Genomic DNA, 17,270 nt, shown 5'->3' on the forward strand with positions numbered 1-17,270 from the left:
GAGCTGACAGTTGACTGAGAAGCATAAGAGACACCACTCAACCTAGTACAAGGACTACTGGGTGTGACACTTCGACGACTTGGTATGTCCGCCAGGTGATCGGACACCAAGACCGGCAAGGCCCTTGTGTCCGCCGTGATATACCGGACATGGACCGAAATTTTGGGCTTTATGTCCGCCTAAATATCCGACATAGGGCCTCAAAATTGGCCGTTTATGTCCGCACTAGGATCAAACATATATACCAGTATGCCGGGGTCCTCATCTTGTGCAGGTCTTGCAACGACAGCTGACATCCCACACCTAAAACTGTAGCTTCCATCTTTACTGTCTCCGACATGATGCATTGATGATCCAAATATTCGCCTCTCAGCCTCAACTGGGCGCAACAGGCCAATAATAGGGCAACATTGCCTTTATAGTTGCCAAAGATTGGCTCTGGGAAGCATCGCCATGCCCTCGGTATGATAAGCATGACCCGACACCCTTGCATTGCATGATTTATGCCGTACACTCCCTGAGAATTCCGCAGGGGCCTTCCATATTACGTTCTTGTACTGGGCCCTTTAATTTCAACGCTCGTATATGAGGCTCATGTCGTCGAGGCTTGCCCCTTCGCCATTCCGCGCGAACGAGCCATACTTAGCTAGATTGTTACACTGACGTTCGACATGGTACACTGGAAAGACGTCGCAGAAGTGGAACGAGATGCGGAAGTCTACGCAAGATTGTGGCCCGTCTTCATGGGCATCTATCTGTAAGTCGTAGTACTGAATCGTAACCGTTGCTTCCTTGGCTGACTTGTGTCACGCCTAATTAGGTACGACTTCCTACAAACCCTGTGGTTTGAGTGGTGGCTCGTCACTCGCAAAATACCATTCAAGTGGCCATATGTACCGCCTGCCTATCTTGCTCCAACTGTATGGCCAACCCTGATGATACAGCTAGATACCATACTTCGTGGGGCGTTATTCCTTACTCGCGATGTTCAGCGTGATGTAAGCGTAAGGCGTCTCTCCTCTCTTTGGTGCCCACCATTTCTATTTAGGAATACAATAAACTACCGTCACGATCCCGGACCAACCCAGTGCGATGGTGACGTCTTTTCCGATCATTAGCGAATCCTGCTAAAACACACTGCCAGCAGGACGGTACTATATCCTTACGGTACGCCATACTCACAGAGTTTGTTCCTCCTCTAGGAATCGACTCGTTAGTTCAACGCAGATATCGACAGCGATAGGCACGGGATGCGCTTCCTTAAATCTAGCAATACGAACGTCAGTGTTAGCATATCACAGGCTCGTCGTTCCTGTACTAATGATGCTTGGAAGTCTGATGATATGGAATCGCCAACCATGGATAACTGCGTCAGTAGCACTACTATCCCTTGGTCATTGGGCCGTCCTCGGCCTATGTGGGTGTATCTGTCGGTCCCCGCTGCCGTCGTCTCGACTGACGTCCGAGACAGCTTCCGGAACGTTCATACACATTGGGAACCGTACCCGGTTTGGCATTTGTATGTCAGCACGAATCTACAACTCGGGACTAATGACGTGCTACATATACAGTAAGATTTCTGCCTTGACGGACTACAGTGGACAAACCTCACACCATACGTGACCTAGCGTTGATTTTCGACTTAGTCGTTTTGTGCGGCGCAGTAGTCGGACTTGTCAAAGACACACCTCATTGGCAAATTTCCGACATACGCCGTCTCCTTGTGGTGCAAGGCTTGGGGTACTTCATCGTTGCTTCATTCGTCAACGTATTTTCAGCGGTGCGTATCCCTTTCAGCACCTGCCGGCAGCCGCCAGAAGCCAATAAATGGCCGTAGGTATTCGCTGCATTGCGTCTGAATCGTAAGTTCGGTGCGGGCTATTTGAAAGTCTTCCTCACATCCCGCCACTATCAGCGATAATGGACATTATGCTCGGCATACCCGGTGCGCTCACCCTGTCTAACGAGCTGCAATATGATTTGCTCATGGAATCTTCAGCTCTCGTGCTCAGGTAACAGTGATACGGTGTCCGGCTGCCCCTATTTAACGTCATCCGCTCAGTATGATTGCATCCTGTCACTGCGTTTCCGGGCTTCTCAGCTACAAATGGCGCCCCTTAGGCCTGTTCGTGTATTTCGTCATTGACTTTCTCATCGTCAAGACTAACTGTACTTTTGAATTCCAGTCATGAAGCCACCACCGATCCAGATGTTTCAGCGTGGCTCCCACAGTTCAGTACCCAATGCGTCTTACCAGCAGCTACGTGCGTGCCCAGTCCCAGTCCATTTGTTAGCTACAATTGAGCTCAAAGGTTGAACAACAGCGTCTCTTCCCATGAAGCTGTTTCGAGTGCGCAAGAAAAATCAGTAGTCCAATCCCCACTGCATGCTCAGTATGTTCGCGCAAGCTGTCAAACTCCAATGTCCCCGTAGAGGCTTTGTCGCCCTCGCGGGAAACTATCAATGCCGTCGACGATGGCACTAAGTAGTGCCCCTCGACTGACTCAGATTCAATCGCCTGAATCCGTCGTATTAGGCCGTATTGTCCACTGTCCCGTCCGGAGCTGGCTTCCCAAGTGTATGTAATGCCATAGCTCATAATCACGGTCATGCTGCTATGACTTGAGATTCAAAAATCCGTCTCAGTCACAAATATGTGCTCCTCTCCCACTGCCACTGACTGCAGTTTACGTGCGCGCCATGACCCAAGGTCTGTCTGCCAGTGTCTGGCAACTAACTTCTGCCCGTAGAAAACGAGCTGCGGCGGTCTCCAAAGGAATGTCCGACAAATAATAGGAAAATTGTTTTCTCTCGTCTCGTGACTATCATAGCGGATAGGGAATATTATGCAGGGGTAGTAGATGTACCCTCGGAGATGGCAAAGTGTGGCTGCCTCGCAATTGAGCGTGAGGTCACGTCCAAATCGTCCGAGTCACAGTCACATTAGAATGACTCCCGCCATTCAAATACCGATTCTACCGAACGGTGACTGCTCTTCTGCTCCCTTCATTGCCACAACGACACCAGAATATGACGGACAGCGCTGCCGTAACGATCGCTACGGGTGCAAGGTCTGCTTTCGAAAAGTCTCAGTTGCTACCAGCGTCGGAGCGTATCACGGCCTTGAATGAAATCAGGAAGGAACTGGAGGCAAGCAAAGATGAGATTCTAGCCGCTAACAAAAAGGACCTCGAGGTGTGCAGTTATCTTCTGACATACCCTGAAAGAAAGACAAAGCGAATAAGCATAGTAGCTGGCCCAGCACGAGGTTGATGCGGGTCGCATGTCGGAGTCCCTGCTGAAACGCCTCGATCTGAACAAAGGAGACAAATGGGAATCTACCCTGCAGGGTATCACGGACGTCGCCATCCTTGCTGATCCTACTGGGCGTATAACATACGCGTCGGAACTAGATGACGGCTTGGAGTTATATCGAGTGACATGTCCGATCGGCGTACTTCTGGTTATCTTTGAGGCTCGCCCCGAAGTAGTAGTGAATATCGCTGCTCTTGCTGTCAAATCCGGTTCGTCTAGTCACTTTCTGTGCCCGCCTGCCCCTAGACCTCTTCACAGGAAACGCTGCAATCCTGAAAGGGGGCAAAGAATCTAGCAATACTGTAGTATCATTGTCTCAAGCAATCCAGAGGGCACTTGCACGGACGAGTCTTCCCGATACCTATATTCAAGCCATCCAAACCCGAGCAGAAGTGTCATCCTTGCTCGAGCTAGATCAGTACATTGATCTAGTTATCCCCAGAGGAAGTAACAGCCTCGTTCGCAGCATCCAGAATAGCACGCGGATACCAGTTATGGGCCACGCCGACGGCCTATGCAATGTCTATCTGGATAAATCTGCGGATACTGAGAAGGCAGTCAGGGTTGTAGTTGATTCCAAGGTGAGCCTTTTGCGCTGCCGGTGCGGACGACGCAAATATCATGTTTGGCTTCGCAGGTCGACTATCCCGCCGCCTGCAACGCTGCCGAGACTCTAATCGTTCACGAATCGGTGCTACACACAGTTTGGCCTATGGTTGCCCAAGCACTTGTGCAAGCAAACGTCCAGCTCCTATGCGATCCCCCCACGCTGAAAGCCCTATGGAACATCTCTCCTCCGCTGCCTCAGCTTCGCACCCATGTGCACTCGTCTATCCCTTCGTCTTATACCACAGAGCACCTGTCTCTCACTCTCTCGGTGGTCTCACTACCCTCCCTTTCCTCAGCCATCCAATGGATCAATTCGCATTCGTCGCACCATACGGATTGCATCGTTACGGAATCTGAAGAGGCCGCGTCTCTATTCTGTAGAGGTGTCGACTCGGCGGGGACGTTCGTCAACGCAAGCACCCGCTTTGCTGACGGCTTCCGGTACGGGTTCGGGACTGAAGTCGGGATCAGTACGGGTAAGATCCACGCGCGGGGCCCCGTTGGCCTGGAGGGATTAGTTATTTACAAGTACATCTTGCGGAGCAAGGGCAGCCAGGGACATGTTGTCGGAGAGTTTGGCGTCGGGGCAGGGAAGAAAAGGTACAAGCATGCAGACATCAACCCTTCCAGTTTGCCATTTTGAATATTCACATATATGTATAATGCACGGATAGCTACGACAGAAACAGGAGCGAATAAAGTACTAAGGATACATGGAGAACGATAGGATACTTCCACCTCTAGGGCCGCAAACTTCGGAAGGTCAGTCACTGGGTTTCTTCTACCCGTGGTTTCTTCTCTGGATCAGGGCTAGCGGCGGCATCCTCAGCTTTACGCTTAGCTGTGCCGTTTACACCGTTTGTTCCATTGGCATCCGGAGCTTTCTTTTTCTTCACCATCGAAGTTAGGTCGTTGACCTGTGTGAGCACTGATGCGCTTGGAGCCGTTGCCAGTTCCTTATCCAATGCCTTGGCGACTAGGGCAGGAGCTGATTCCAATGCATTCTCCTCGGATGGACTGGTCTTGAGATCTTCAACCTGAAAATTACAGTCAGTATGGAAGAACTATGCAGGCCGTAATTCCGGCTACCTTTTGGGCAAGGTCCTCCCTTAGCCCTTGCAAATCTTTCAGTTCTGACTCCATCTGACCTTTCGTCATGTCCTTCACATCGTCGTCGCGCTTCAGACGGCCGCCAGTAGCCTTGCCCTTCCCCTTGACATCCTCAGTCTTAGCGGTTTCCGGCGGCTCGATTTTCAGCTGGCCACTGAGCCCCAGTCGGACTTCGGCTAGCCTGGCTTCAATGCTCTCTAACGCCTTTTCGGCGTGCGTGATGGCATCTGCTAGCCGGCCAGACGTCAGATCGAGCACCATACTGAGCTTGTAGTGAGCTTCAGCGATCTGTCGAGAGGACATGGGTAACAGGTCTGTCTTGATAGCCAGGCCGGCGGTGTAATCGTTTATAGCTTGATCGAATTTTTCTATGCAAGTGGTCAAGGATCCGTTCTGCTGCGCTCGCTGAGAGCGAGTAACGTACCAGTCTCCAGTGAAACGTCGCCGAGCGCGATATACGTATCTGCTAGCTTGAGCTTCGTTTCATCATCCTCATCCTGCATTTTGTCATACAGGGCCCTGGCAAGGTCCAAAACCTCCCAGGCCGCATTGAAGTCGTCCTCCGGTTCAGCCAAATCCGCTCCCTCTTCCTCCTCATCCTCGCGCTCTTCTTGCTCCATCTTCACTGCTTCTGCAAACAGGTCAACAGTGGTCTCTTCGCCGAGTGCACCGTCCTCGTCATCTTCAGGATCACCAGAGAAGGATAGGATGGGGCCATTCTTGCTGGTTCCCGCAGCTGTTCAAAAGTCTGTCACCATCCAGTAATTCGACCTCGGCACCAAGCATCCGAACCTGGTTCTGCCAAAGTCTCCTCTGCCTGCTCTTTCCCTAACACCGAACTTTGCGAAATCGCGTTTTCTAGCAATGCACGCCCATAAGAAAAGTATAAATCAGCACATTCAGGCGCATGGTCGCCGTATTTCGTGGTCCTACACGAGAAAACGCGTGGATGAGTTGACCTGTTGTGGCGCGACGCGACGCGTCCAGGGATATCGGAGCGTGTTACGCACTGAATTTCCAGAGCACTCGCATAGTGATCTACCGCCTCCTCGTATTTTTTGAGAGCAAACGCGCGCTTAGCTTGGTCGATCTCGCGCTCAACCGTCGTTTCCGTTGCGTTAGCAGCAGCGCTGGTAGTATTGAGGGCATCAGTCTTCTTCTCACAGCACATAAGGACTACAGACACCACGTCACATCAAAAACTTACTCAGACATATTCGCACTGTGTAGTTCGAGAGAGAGGTAGCAGATGTAGGATGAGTATGAGTACAAGTGAGGGAGTGGCTTGAGACGCGTCAAGGGAGCGCGTCTCATAAACTTGACAAAACAGTCCGTAGGCGAGTGGCAGTATTTGCAAACATGAAGGCGAAACGAACAAACAAAGGAACGTGAGACAATTACGGTATCGTAGCTAGTCATGAAACCCAACGATTGTCTAAAGAATGCACGAGGGAATCCACATAAGAATGGTATATAATATCGAGAAATATGGGACGCTATATGAGCGACTGCCCATTTTGCTGCGTTTGTGTGGGCTGACCTTGCTGTGGCTGAGAGCTGCTGAACAAATTGCTGCCAAAGGAAGGCGTTGTCGACGAAGGAGCGCCCGTGGATTGCGAAAAGAGCGAAGATCCAAATCCGGAGCTGAACCCAGCACCAGTCGGTGTCGACGTCTGGAAGGAAGGTAGAGGTGGGGATGTTGTTGAGAACATGGTTGCTCGAAAAGGATTGGCCGCTCCGCCTCCCGTCATCTGCGGGCGCAGCCCGACGCCCGGTGACGAGCCAGAAGTGCCGAGCCCGCCAAACGGCGATGTTCCAGTGGGTTGATTAGACAGCCCCCGGAAGCCAGTAGGCTGGGACGATGGAGTACTGCTGAAAGGTGTGGAGGACGACCCAAAATTCGAGCTAGAGGACGACGACAAGGTTGGAGCACCTTCGTTGTTAGGTGTAGTGGGCGCAGACTGTGGTATGGGGGGCAAGGAGTCCAGCAACTGCGCGCCGAAAGATGAAGAAGGCTTGAACGGCTTGATCCCACTGAAGCCTGTTGTCTGTGGCTTCAGTGTCGGGGACGAAACGGATATCGAGGGGGACCCTGAAGTCGCCGAAGTTGTCGTCGCGCCTGTGGGCTGACTCCCCAAGAAAGACGAGAACGTCGATCCTGTAAAGCTGGATGTCGCAGTAGTCGCAGTATTCTGCGACGACAGTGGCGACGCCCCGAACGACGACGTCGAACTGATGTTAGGCAACCCAGAAAATCCGGTCTTATTCTCGCCTGTCTTCAAAGTCGTGAAGGAAGACGCAACGCTCGCCATGTCCGCCTTATCCTGGGAATTGTTGCCATTTATCCCGCTAAAACTCCCGAAGCCGTTCGCGAGACCAGTTTGCTGGGGTTGTTGTAGCTGCTGCTGCTGCTGCTGATTGTTCCCTGCACTCTGCCCAGACTGAGTGGACTTGTTCCCCATCATCAACTCCATCAGAGTAGGCGGCTGGGGCACCGGAGGAGCAGGCGTCACAGGAACACCAAACGGATTCCTTGATCCAGTCTGGTGGGACTTCACAGGCTGAGGCTGCGGAGTGCTCGAGGAGGGTGCAGACAACGGTGCCGTGGCAGGCCGGGCTGGCAAATTGGAGTTATTGACACCATTCGCGTTCGCGTTCGGCTGCTGAGCAGAAGGTGCAGCAAACGAAGGCGATTGGGAGAACGCAGATGATGTCGCAGAGGATACGGAAGACGTAGCAGAGATGGAAGGAGTGGCGGAGAACGGAGACGACTGCTGCTGCTGGAACGCATTGGTCGACTGACCCGAGAAGTTGGGTATTCCAGCACCCGTGTTCATCGGGAACAGCGGCAACCCTGTGCTTTGGGCCATGAGCATACTCTGCCGGAATGGATTCGCTCCAGTCATCTGTGGCTGCAGGAAGCCTGTCGCTTGGGGCCGCAGGAAGTTCGGTTGAGCTTGCTGTTGTGGTTGCTGTTGCTGCATCATTTGCATGCCAAAGGGATTCGTGCCGGTAGGCTGCGCTGTGATCTGGAAAGCAGTCTGCTGGGGCTGGATGAACCCAGTTGGCTGCGTCTGCATCTGGGGTGGCGCTTGCTGGCTGAATGGCTGGGTCGGGAAAGCACCTGTCATTTGCATTTGCAGCTGGAAAGGGTTGTGCTGGGCTTGTTGCTGGAAGTAGTTGGACGTCGGACTGAAAGACAATACGGATAAATCTCCTTTCACGATGGAATCTTAGGACGTGGCTTACCTGCCAGTCTGGGGATTAAACATTGTCTGCTGTTCTTCTTCTATCGCCGAGAAGAAGTCCATGACGGCTTGCTTGTTCTCTGGCTTCACTGTGTCATTAGAAGATGACACGGACGGCGTCATGGAGGACGTGTTCGAGGACGAAGCATTGGGTGAAGATGCTGAGGAGCGAGACATGAATATATGCAGAGTGAAGCAAAACGGAGAACATACCCTTGTCTTCTGTCTTGGGCGCCGTACCCTTATTACCAGCCTTGGCGTTCCGTTCAGCAGCTTCTTTCTGCGTTTTGTACTCTATCCTGTTCTGTTCAAAGTTTGGGTCCGTCAGATATTCTTCAAGGGCGCCTGCTAGGGAGACCGGAGCCTACGGAAGCAGTCAGTACCGACACAACATACATAACAGAAGGAAACGTGCATGTTTCATATTGGGTATCGGAACATTCAGGAGATTCTGCAGCTTTTTCGCGACGCCGAGATATTCTACTACCCGCTCAGTCTGTTTACAGAAATGTCGATACAAACTGAGAGCTCGTTCCGCGTCACTATGCGACATTTCGAAGAAATGCTCTGCCACGTCGTCTAAGTCAATGTACACCACGCGAATGTATTTGCCAACGTACCTAGCACATTCACCATCCCCTCGTTCCCGGCCTGGAACAAGATAACAAGATCCTTCACGAGCATGCGCAATGCCGTGACGGTGAGATCGTCCTCTAGGTTTTCAAGATAGAACTGCCCCGATATAAGTAAACCGAAGGTATGATGAAGGGCATACACACCCGGCATTCCACGAGGGCGTCTATCTGTTTCTGAACAGCCTTAGTCTCCCTCAACAAGCCCTTTTCGACCGACATCACCCTCAACTTCCGCCCTGCCATCGTCTTGCTCCTTTGTACAGATGCGGAGCTTGATTCGCCGTTATTCCGCCTGCGTCCGAGGCCGTCCTCCTCGAGCGACTGCGAGAGCCGGTGGTCCCTGTTCGTCTCTGACTGCACGCGGATCGCGTCGTGCTTGGTCTCCCGATAGGCGCGGATGCGGGTGTCCAGGTAGATGGCATAGTGCTGCAGGTTCTGCGGAGCGTTATAGCCTGCCAAGGAGCCAGTATGCTCGTCCGATCATGTCCGCCAACGATTAAGAGGTAGAGACGCACCTTCCCAGTGTCCGGCTCCGACATTCTTTAACCGTAGGACGTCCGTGCTGGATAGGTATGAGAGGACGTTGTCGGTCGCGCCGTTGCGTATCAGCATGTGAAGGACTATCAGGGCCTTGAATACCACCTAATCTTCGCTTAGACTCGTTTCTCTTTCACATGGTAACATGCGTACGACTGCGTTGGGCTCCCTGAACTTGGGAGACAATGCCTTGCACACGTCCCCCACTGCTCCATCATCTGACCACGTCGCAGCGATGAGAGGCTCGACATACTGCTGGCAGTCAGCCTGTATTCTCACCCGCAAACCATAGCACTCTGCGCACCTTGGACTTCGGCGGTGCCGCCTTGGGCTTGCACGCGCCTTTGATGATTTTGTCGAAGCCAGACATGCTTGCTCCAGTGTTCGACCAGCAGAGGCTCTGACCAGGTTCGTTCCAGCCCGAGTGGGATGATCCAAAGGCGATGGTTTGAACTCAGCCTTCCCTTTACAGGCAAGGCACCGACAAGCAACTGTTATGCCGACCGCAGCGTCCAGCTCGTCGGCATAAACACTCTAATTATTCTGGACGCTCGGCAAGGCTCGTCGGTCTCTCAGACAAGGAAGGCCCTCGACGTGAAGACTCGGTATAACGGGGACGAATTATATAATGTCGGTGGCGGAAGGTAGCACTATAAATAGCTGCTGCTCGGCCCCCTCTTGGCCTACGCAGCTCGCGGTGTACACACCCCGACTGCCCTTTCTTTTCTGCTCTTTCTTGCTTTCATTGCACCTCTGATACCCCCCGGTACTGCCTAATTTGCATGACTGTCCAGCTTGTATTCCGCCTGAGAACGAGTCTATAAAATCGCGAAATACGCGGAGGAAGGCTACCAGCTATGCTCGGAGACAACTACAATCAGGTCGCTGTGGCTCTACGGAACACACTGACGAACAAGAGACTGGGCTTTCGTTACCTTGGATTTGCTGCAGGATGTCTCGTCGTGCTGTACATGCTCTATTCCATAACGTTGGGACCCACGGATGTCTTGTCCATACCGCGAGAGATCTTCAGGTCCTCGACACCACCTGCAGTGTGGGAAGCGAGAGCCGAGCAGGTCAAGCAGGCGTTTGTGCATGCTTATCATGGATATGAGGAGCACGCTGCGCCTCATGATGAGTTGTTGCCCGCGACTGCTGGATCAGTGGACAAGTGAGTTACTATCTGAGGCATTAGGAAGGTATTAAACCTATCTCTGCGCTAGCTTCAATGGCTGGGGCGTGTCTGTCTACGATTCTCTTGACACCATGCTCCTCATGGGCCTGGACGATGAATTCAAACGAGCACTGCCCATCATCGCTCGTACTAACTTCACATCTGTCACTGTATGTTCCTATTCCTTTCTATATGTCCAATATTGGTACCACTACACGTCCCTATTCCTTCCCAATGTTTGAATACACGGCTGACGTCCTGCGAAGCCTTCTGAATACGTCCCGTTCTTTGAGACGGTGATCCGATATCTGGGTGGTCTACTCTCTGCATACGCCATGTCGAGGGAGCGAATGCTTCTCGACCGCGCGGAGGACCTGACGACTTCGCTCGCAGCTGCCTTCGACTCGAAGAGTGGTCTCCCTCTGTATTCAGTGAGCCCATCAGCGTGAGTTCTTCGCTCCACCAGACGTAGATACGTAGTAGACATGACCTGGGTTCACATTGCGTGCTTGAACCTCTTCACCCCTGACGTACAACGAATGATTTTACTTACGCCGTTTCCTTGCAGTCGCCGAGGCAAAGGCAGTGAGATCGGCGTGCTTGCCGAGATCGCGAGCTGTCAGCTTGAGTACTCCTACCTTGCCAAATTGACAGGAAAGAAAGAGCATCTTGACCATGTAAGCAGTTATTGCCCTTTCACGCAGGTCGGCGTGGCTCATCGTTAGATCAAAGGCGTACACGATTGTTAGAGCACTCGAGCATAGTGATGTGAGCAAGACTGGTGGCATGCTGCCAACTAGGTGGAACGTCACCTCTGGGCAGCCGTGGCAGAGTGTACTCCAAGTATCCGTCGGTGCAGCGGCCGACAGCGCGCATGAATATCTGCTCAAGCAATATCTGATGGAAGCCAGACATGACAAAGGGAGCTTGGAATTATGCGAGTAGCATTGATGCAGGTGAAATCCCGGTGTACGAACTAACCAGACTGTCGCAGACCTTCGCACAACGAACTACATCATCACTAATCTCCTCTACCTATCCCCTACTCGGCGCCTTCTATACGTTACCGACCTGCAAGGTAACAACCAAAACCCGAGCCGCGTCTTCGAGCATCTCTCCTGCTTCCTCCCGGGGCTCTTCGCCCTCGGCGCATACTCCCTCCCGCTCGACCGCCTCTCCGACCTGGGCATCTCCACCTCCTCTATCATTGCCGGCCTCCCCTCCGAGCTGCGCCAGAAATACTTCACCCTCCTCACGAAATACAACCTTCGCGACCTGCACTTCTGGGTCGCCGAGGGCCTCGCGCAGACGTGCTGGCTCACGTACGCGGACCAGAAGAGCGGGCTCGGCCCGGACGAGGTCGTCATGGACGCCGTGCCCCGCAAGGGCAGCGAGACATTCCGGGACAGCACGCACGGGCGGGAGGGCGACTGGGGTGCCGGGCGGTGGTACGACGCGGTGGAGAAGTGGCGGAAGAGCGGGGCCAGGGGTGCGCCTCCGGGGACGGCGGACAGGCCACCTGTTGTGTATGATGACTACGAGAACGGTAATGGACCCCGGGAGGGTCACGCAAGGGACTATGCGACGAGGAAAACTGAGTACTTATTGCGTCCTGAGGTATACTCCTCGCCCTCTGAAATGTGCTGTGTTGTGATTGACTTGGTTCCGCAGACGATCGAGAGTCTGTACCTCATGTGGCGTACAACGGGTGATGAACGTTGGCGGGATCGTGCTTGGGCTATATTCGAAGCCATCGAGAGAGAAACTAAAACGGAGACAGGGTATACCATCATCAAGGCGGTCCACAGAGACCCTCCTACTCGGGGTAACTCAATGCCCAGTTATTTCTTGGCCGAGACGTAAGTGACAGACCTGCTTATCAATTTCCGTGCTCTGTCTGACACCTGGTTTTCCTAAAGTTTGAAGTATCTGTATCTCGCATTCAACAATGAGGACCTAGTTCCGCTCGATAAGTGGGTATTCAATACCGAGGCACATCCGTTCCCAGTATTCAACTGGACGGTGGCGGAAAGGAAGAAATTCGGCCTTTCTTAAGGAGCGCGTTCGATGCTTTCGATGGACTTGTAGCATATAGTGGATGAAGGACTAGGGAAGGGCATATTTAGCTTTTACTAATATCATTATACATAGATGTATGCAGGATTCGCATTTGAAGAAGATTGGCTAAAATACAAAAACATTCGGATATTACGTGGTGTTGTGTTGTGCTGGATAGCGGCGAAGGAATAAGGTGTAGAAAAACCCATGATTACATATAGCGTGTTCACCAAGCGCCGCCATCGGCGGGTACTACTCGTCGATGACCTCCCGGGGTGATCTTTATCTCGTAGCACCAGGAATTCTCGCCCATCACATTAAGCTTCAAGAACCGCAGAGCGGGGATGGACATCGCCAATCTGTAAGGCACATAATTCCGGAATTGCATGGGCTCACTTCCTGGGGCGACAGTAATGCACAGGTAGGCCGCCTGTAGGCCTGAGAAACCATGGCATAACTTGCGCTACATGAACGGTGTGTCAGGACAGCGTTTCCGGATGTAGCGAGAAATACTTCTCACTACAACATGAGCCATCCCCACAACGCTGCTCGTGCAGACTTCTTCGCGTCCATCCGGCGGCTTGATCATCAGCGCATCCGGGACAAGCACAATTTCCAAGAACCGAAGACGAGACAGTGTGCGAGCAGCTCGCTCGAGGAAGACCTTGGTTACCCCCATATGGATATACACAGTCAACGAGACGGGGTTTGAGTGCTTGAATATTTGGAGAAGTTGATCTTCTGCCTCTTCCAGATTGGATAGCAGGTAGCGAGCTCGATCCACGTTGAACACAATCTCGAGTTGTTTGACCGGGCAAAAGATCTTCAACTGATATATAGTCCAGGCATCACTGCGGAGGAACTCCAGCAAACGCCAGCAAACGTTATTCTTCCTTGTGTCTGGAGCTTGGTGCGGGTCAAAGTCGTTTGCGAACCACAACAAGTGTCGGACCTTTGGAAACGCAAGAGCGAGGTCCGCAGCACTCACTGAGATGCCTTCGAGGAACACTTGTTGTATGTTCGGCCAGTTTCGGTATGGAGTCTCGGCACCCATTCCAAGGTTAACACCTCCCCTCGGGTCCGTGCATTGCACCCTACAGAGCATTTTACCGAAGCGGCTGGGGCTGCCGAACCGCCCTCGCCCCCTTGTGTCTATGGATATGGTACGAAGCCACCTAAGCACTCCGAGAGACCTAAGAGAATCTGCGCTGGCATAGAGAAGATGAACACCCGAAAGGCGTCGACAAGAGCGCGCGAGGACGTTCCCAATCATGGGGTTAGCCTTGACCAGGACATCGAAGTCAACCACGTCTAGCTTGTAGAGATTTATCGCCTGAGATAGGACATAGGTAAGCATACATATAGCACGTTTTGGGGAACCATCAGCCTGGGAACCCCCATCGCCTATCCATGGCATGAAGGTTGTTAGGTCACAGATCTGCAATATCCGGAGGTCATGGCAGTGGTTGACAGAACGCCCAGAGGTATCCCTGGTCTTCACCATCCAGCGGCAGAAGCTAAGTATCATCGTTGCCAAAGACATCGCATCCTTTCCTTTCAGGACAACGCTGCGTGCCATGAACGGAGCAGTCAGTTGTTTGGTCATCCTACAGGTGGCGGCGAACTTCGCCAGGTCGTCATTTGATAGACACTCGAGGATTTCGGCTTGCACATCGTAGTTGACTTCCAGTAGTCGCGATTTCATGGCCATGGTTCCTGCTCCAGGCAAAGAAAGATACACACTGGCGCCTTGTTACCTGACACAGGCGGAACGCAAGCAGCTTTAGCGATGTATGGTAGGTGTGGTTGCAGTTGTGCTGCAAGTTTGAGTCGCGCTCGCGTCGACACTCTGTCGAAGGCCGGCCGCGGCCGGGCTTCAACTGGTCTCAGTTACCGTACTCTATAAAATGTGTATGATACAATATGATACAGGGATATTGTCGACGTCGTGGTAGGTATTGTAAGGATAGATAGAATGTAAGACATGGCAGTATTATTGATTGCGCCAGTACTCTCGCCAGACACGGCCGCGGTCAGGGCTGATCTCCGTCAGTTGACGTTCCCCTCCTGCGGTGGTCTTTACCTCGTACCAGAACGACTTTGAATTCTCGACTACGGGCATGAGGCATAAGAACTGCAGAGCAGGGATTCCCTGCGCCAGTTTGAGAGCCATGTCTTCCGTAAAAGGGGCAGCCTCCCCGGTGAGGGCGAACACAGACAGAAAGGTAACTTGGACACCCGCCAGACCGCCACATAAGGCGGACTGTCAGATTTAAATTCAGAATAATACGGCGACATAACTCAGTGAGAGGACTGCACCATAAACTGAGACGCGCGTACTCTGGGGAAAACGTGCCCGCTCGCAGGGTTGAGCAGCAAATCATCACGCGTCAGACATATATCCAAGAAGTTGAGCCGAGGGCACGCGTGGACCATTCGTTCGAAGAACTTGCTCCTTGCAAGAGTGGGAACGCATACCGACAGCACCACCGGGGACGTGCGTTGTAGTATCTGCATGAGGCAGGCTTCATACAACTGTGCGCTCATTTTAACAGCAGAACCCTGAAGATCAGGGAAGCGAAGTTCCAGCCGCCTAACAGGACAATACAACCCTTGATGAGGTATAGTGAGAATGTCACTGTGGAGAAAGTCCAGAGACTGCCAGTTCGCGCCATCGCCAGTAGGCTTCAAAGGTGTATGACGGATATAGCCTTCCGTCCATGTCACCCGCCGCACCTTGGGGAATAAGATAGACAAAACCGCTGCGGGTATCACGACGCCTTGGAGAGCTATTTCTCGCGTTTCGTGGAAGTACGGCGTCACCTTGGCTTTCCTGGAATTTCCCTCCCCAGACATCCGTACTAATTTCAGGTCCGTGAGGACATACCACAATGTGAGTTTGTCGGTAGTTCCCTGAATAGCTCGCAAAGAAACGGAACGGAGGCGTTTGTTGAGCTTCAGCAGAAGCCGCAGAGCTCGAAGCCCAGTCCTCGAATCCAGGATGTTGATGGTGGAAAGGGATCGGCAAGATTGCAAGAGGGTATCTTCAAGTCCAGCGCAGACCTTGAGCAGCACTTCAAAGCCGGAGACATTCAGGGTCTGTAGGTTCTTCGCCTGGGATAGAGTAAGAGTGAGCAGAGACATAGCATCCTTGATCAAGTAGTCCGGCCAGTCGTTCTTTAGCCAGACTTCAATGACTTTAAGATTGTGGAGCGTCAGGCACCGCAAGTAAACGCAGCGATTAACAGAGTCGCCGGACGAATCCCTAGTTTGTATCCAGCGGCAAAATGCTATAGTCCGGCTCGCGATAGAATGGCAATCTTCTCCGCCTAGGGTAACGTCAGAGGCTAGAAAAGGCACGCAGAGTTCATGTAGCCTTCTGCAGCTGGCCGAGAGACTTGCGAGTCCTTTGGGTGATATATACTGGAGAATTTCTGCCTGCACATCGTAGTTCACATCCAAGAGTTGTTTTTTCCTGATAGTCGTGCTTTGTTCCAAGCTAAACGTTCCAAAGAAATATTGAAATAGGCTGTACATTGGCGTCGTGGCCAGTTGATACAAGTGGAGGCAGACTTGCAAGTTGCAATCGTCTCGAATGCCCCTCCTTTGGGAGGGGTTCTGGCACCCTTGAATTGCGTCGCACTTTTCGTCGCACCGGCAAAATCCGGCGTGCTATGTTTGGCTCTAGTGGCGCCCTTACTGAACAAGGACTTAGCCATGGTTGGGCATGCATCTCAATGTTCACACTCAAGTCCCTCTCAACTATGTAATTAGTGTTGGTTTGTGGATGCCACAAGGTACAGGTGAAGACCTATTATGAGGTAAAACTCAGAGAGCATAGTATTAAACATAGATCCTTGTACCTCAAAATATTTGAGTGTTGGCTTGAGAAGGATTTGAGTGTATGTGCACTCCATCTAACATGTGTATTCAATCATTCTAGTTTTCTGGGTTTCCATGCCATACATAAGTCTGTGATGGACAATTTACAAATTAGTAGAATCAAGAAATTCCATGTTATTCCATGGCTTATGATCATGAGGCCCAACAGACTGTAAGATAAAACTATGATGTGAGATGGATGCCAGATGTCCAGGCAAGAGATACACACCATTAGGCATTCTTGGTGAGGGGATAAGTATCTCTTAGACTACAACAGCACAGGACATTCTACCTGGCCCTAGATGGAGCTTGACTGAAAGAGAACCGGGTCCCCTATATATATTACTAACAATATCCCTTGCATTATCTTACATGGTAGAAATACTGTCCTTACGATGATTTGCCGACCTCGTGCAGCAGCCACAACATCTTGAACTTAGTGCACACTGCGGGCAAGCACTGATGTCCCGCCTCCAGACATTGGTCTTTCATGGGACGGGTGGGAGAACACCTTCCTTGGATGTTTCTCAGCGGAACATGAGACAGGACATAAAGAATGACAAGACAATGCTAATTGAATGTCCTGTATATTTTAGTGACCATGGTAAATGTACTGCAGAACTTCTTTTGTTCCTTCAAAGGACATTCTGCATGTCCGGGATATGGTCCAGCAAGGACCATTCGAGGAAGATGTTCTCCCAC

General features: G+C 52.0%; 5 protein-coding genes across 5 annotated transcripts; 2 read left to right on the plus strand and 3 right to left on the minus strand.

Moving 5' to 3' along the window:
• Nucleotides 1-3,030: 3,030 nt before the first annotated feature.
• Nucleotides 3,031-4,567, plus strand: GLOTRDRAFT_39606 (gamma-glutamyl phosphate reductase; the record flags this gene model as incomplete). Its single annotated transcript, XM_007866593.1, has 4 exons — nt 3,031-3,195; nt 3,254-3,524; nt 3,574-3,896; nt 3,953-4,567. 4 exons carry the CDS (start codon nt 3,031-3,033, stop codon nt 4,565-4,567), a joined length of 1,374 nt encoding a protein of 457 aa, XP_007864784.1.
• A 136-nt stretch (nt 4,568-4,703) lies between these two features.
• Nucleotides 4,704-6,139, minus strand: GLOTRDRAFT_28946 (uncharacterized protein; the record flags this gene model as incomplete). The annotated part of the gene is made up of 5 exons (XM_007866569.1): nt 4,704-4,961; nt 5,014-5,402; nt 5,459-5,757; nt 5,814-5,963; nt 6,045-6,139. Coding segments are annotated over 5 exons (1,191 nt in total), but the record flags the coding sequence as incomplete, so codon positions are not given.
• A 124-nt stretch (nt 6,140-6,263) lies between these two features.
• GLOTRDRAFT_75426 (ANTH-domain-containing protein) lies at nt 6,264-9,910 on the minus strand. The gene is made up of 9 exons (XM_007867142.1): nt 9,759-9,910; nt 9,608-9,706; nt 9,433-9,559; nt 9,062-9,369; nt 8,903-9,014; nt 8,698-8,849; nt 8,496-8,646; nt 8,284-8,443; nt 6,264-8,226 (listed from the first exon to the last, which is right to left on the minus strand). The coding sequence occupies exons 1-9, from the start codon at nt 9,822-9,824 to the stop codon at nt 6,531-6,533; spliced, it is 2,871 nt and encodes a 956-aa protein (XP_007865333.1). The 5' UTR covers nt 9,825-9,910; the 3' UTR covers nt 6,264-6,530.
• A 515-nt stretch (nt 9,911-10,425) lies between these two features.
• GLOTRDRAFT_105477 (glycoside hydrolase family 47 protein) lies at nt 10,426-12,683 on the plus strand (the record flags this gene model as incomplete). Its single annotated transcript, XM_007867143.1, has 8 exons — nt 10,426-10,625; nt 10,678-10,798; nt 10,895-11,073; nt 11,197-11,305; nt 11,361-11,565; nt 11,623-12,245; nt 12,300-12,487; nt 12,548-12,683. 8 exons carry the CDS (start codon nt 10,426-10,428, stop codon nt 12,681-12,683), a joined length of 1,761 nt encoding a protein of 586 aa, XP_007865334.1.
• Nucleotides 12,684-13,003: 320 nt separating this feature from the next.
• On the minus strand, nt 13,004-15,830 carry GLOTRDRAFT_93027 (uncharacterized protein; the record flags this gene model as incomplete). The annotated part of the gene is made up of 7 exons (XM_007867144.1): nt 13,004-13,045; nt 13,083-13,124; nt 13,207-13,638; nt 13,675-14,402; nt 14,444-14,535; nt 14,699-14,949; nt 15,027-15,830. The coding sequence occupies 7 exons, from the start codon at nt 15,828-15,830 to the stop codon at nt 13,004-13,006; spliced, it is 2,391 nt and encodes a 796-aa protein (XP_007865335.1).
• Between the last annotated feature and the right edge of the window lie 1,440 nt (nt 15,831-17,270).

This window comes from Gloeophyllum trabeum, assembly GCF_000344685.1.
Source record: "Gloeophyllum trabeum ATCC 11539 unplaced genomic scaffold GLOTRscaffold_00005, whole genome shotgun sequence".
Classification (NCBI taxonomy): Eukaryota; Fungi; Basidiomycota; class Agaricomycetes; order Gloeophyllales; family Gloeophyllaceae; genus Gloeophyllum; species Gloeophyllum trabeum.

Excerpts from the sequence above, each read along its gene's own strand:
- GLOTRDRAFT_75426 (XM_007867142.1), bottom strand. The coding sequence starts at position 9,824 with ATGTCTGGCTTCGACAAAATCATCAAAGGCGCGTGCAAGCCCAAGGCG. Across the intron at positions 9,707-9,758 it reads CGGCACCGCCGAAGTCCAAG|TATGTCGAGCCTCTCATCGC; the intron begins GTGCGCAGAGTG and ends GACTGCCAGCAG. Across the intron at positions 9,015-9,061 it reads ACGCCCTCGTGGAATGCCGG|TTCTATCTTGAAAACCTAGA; the intron begins GTGTGTATGCCC and ends ATATCGGGGCAG.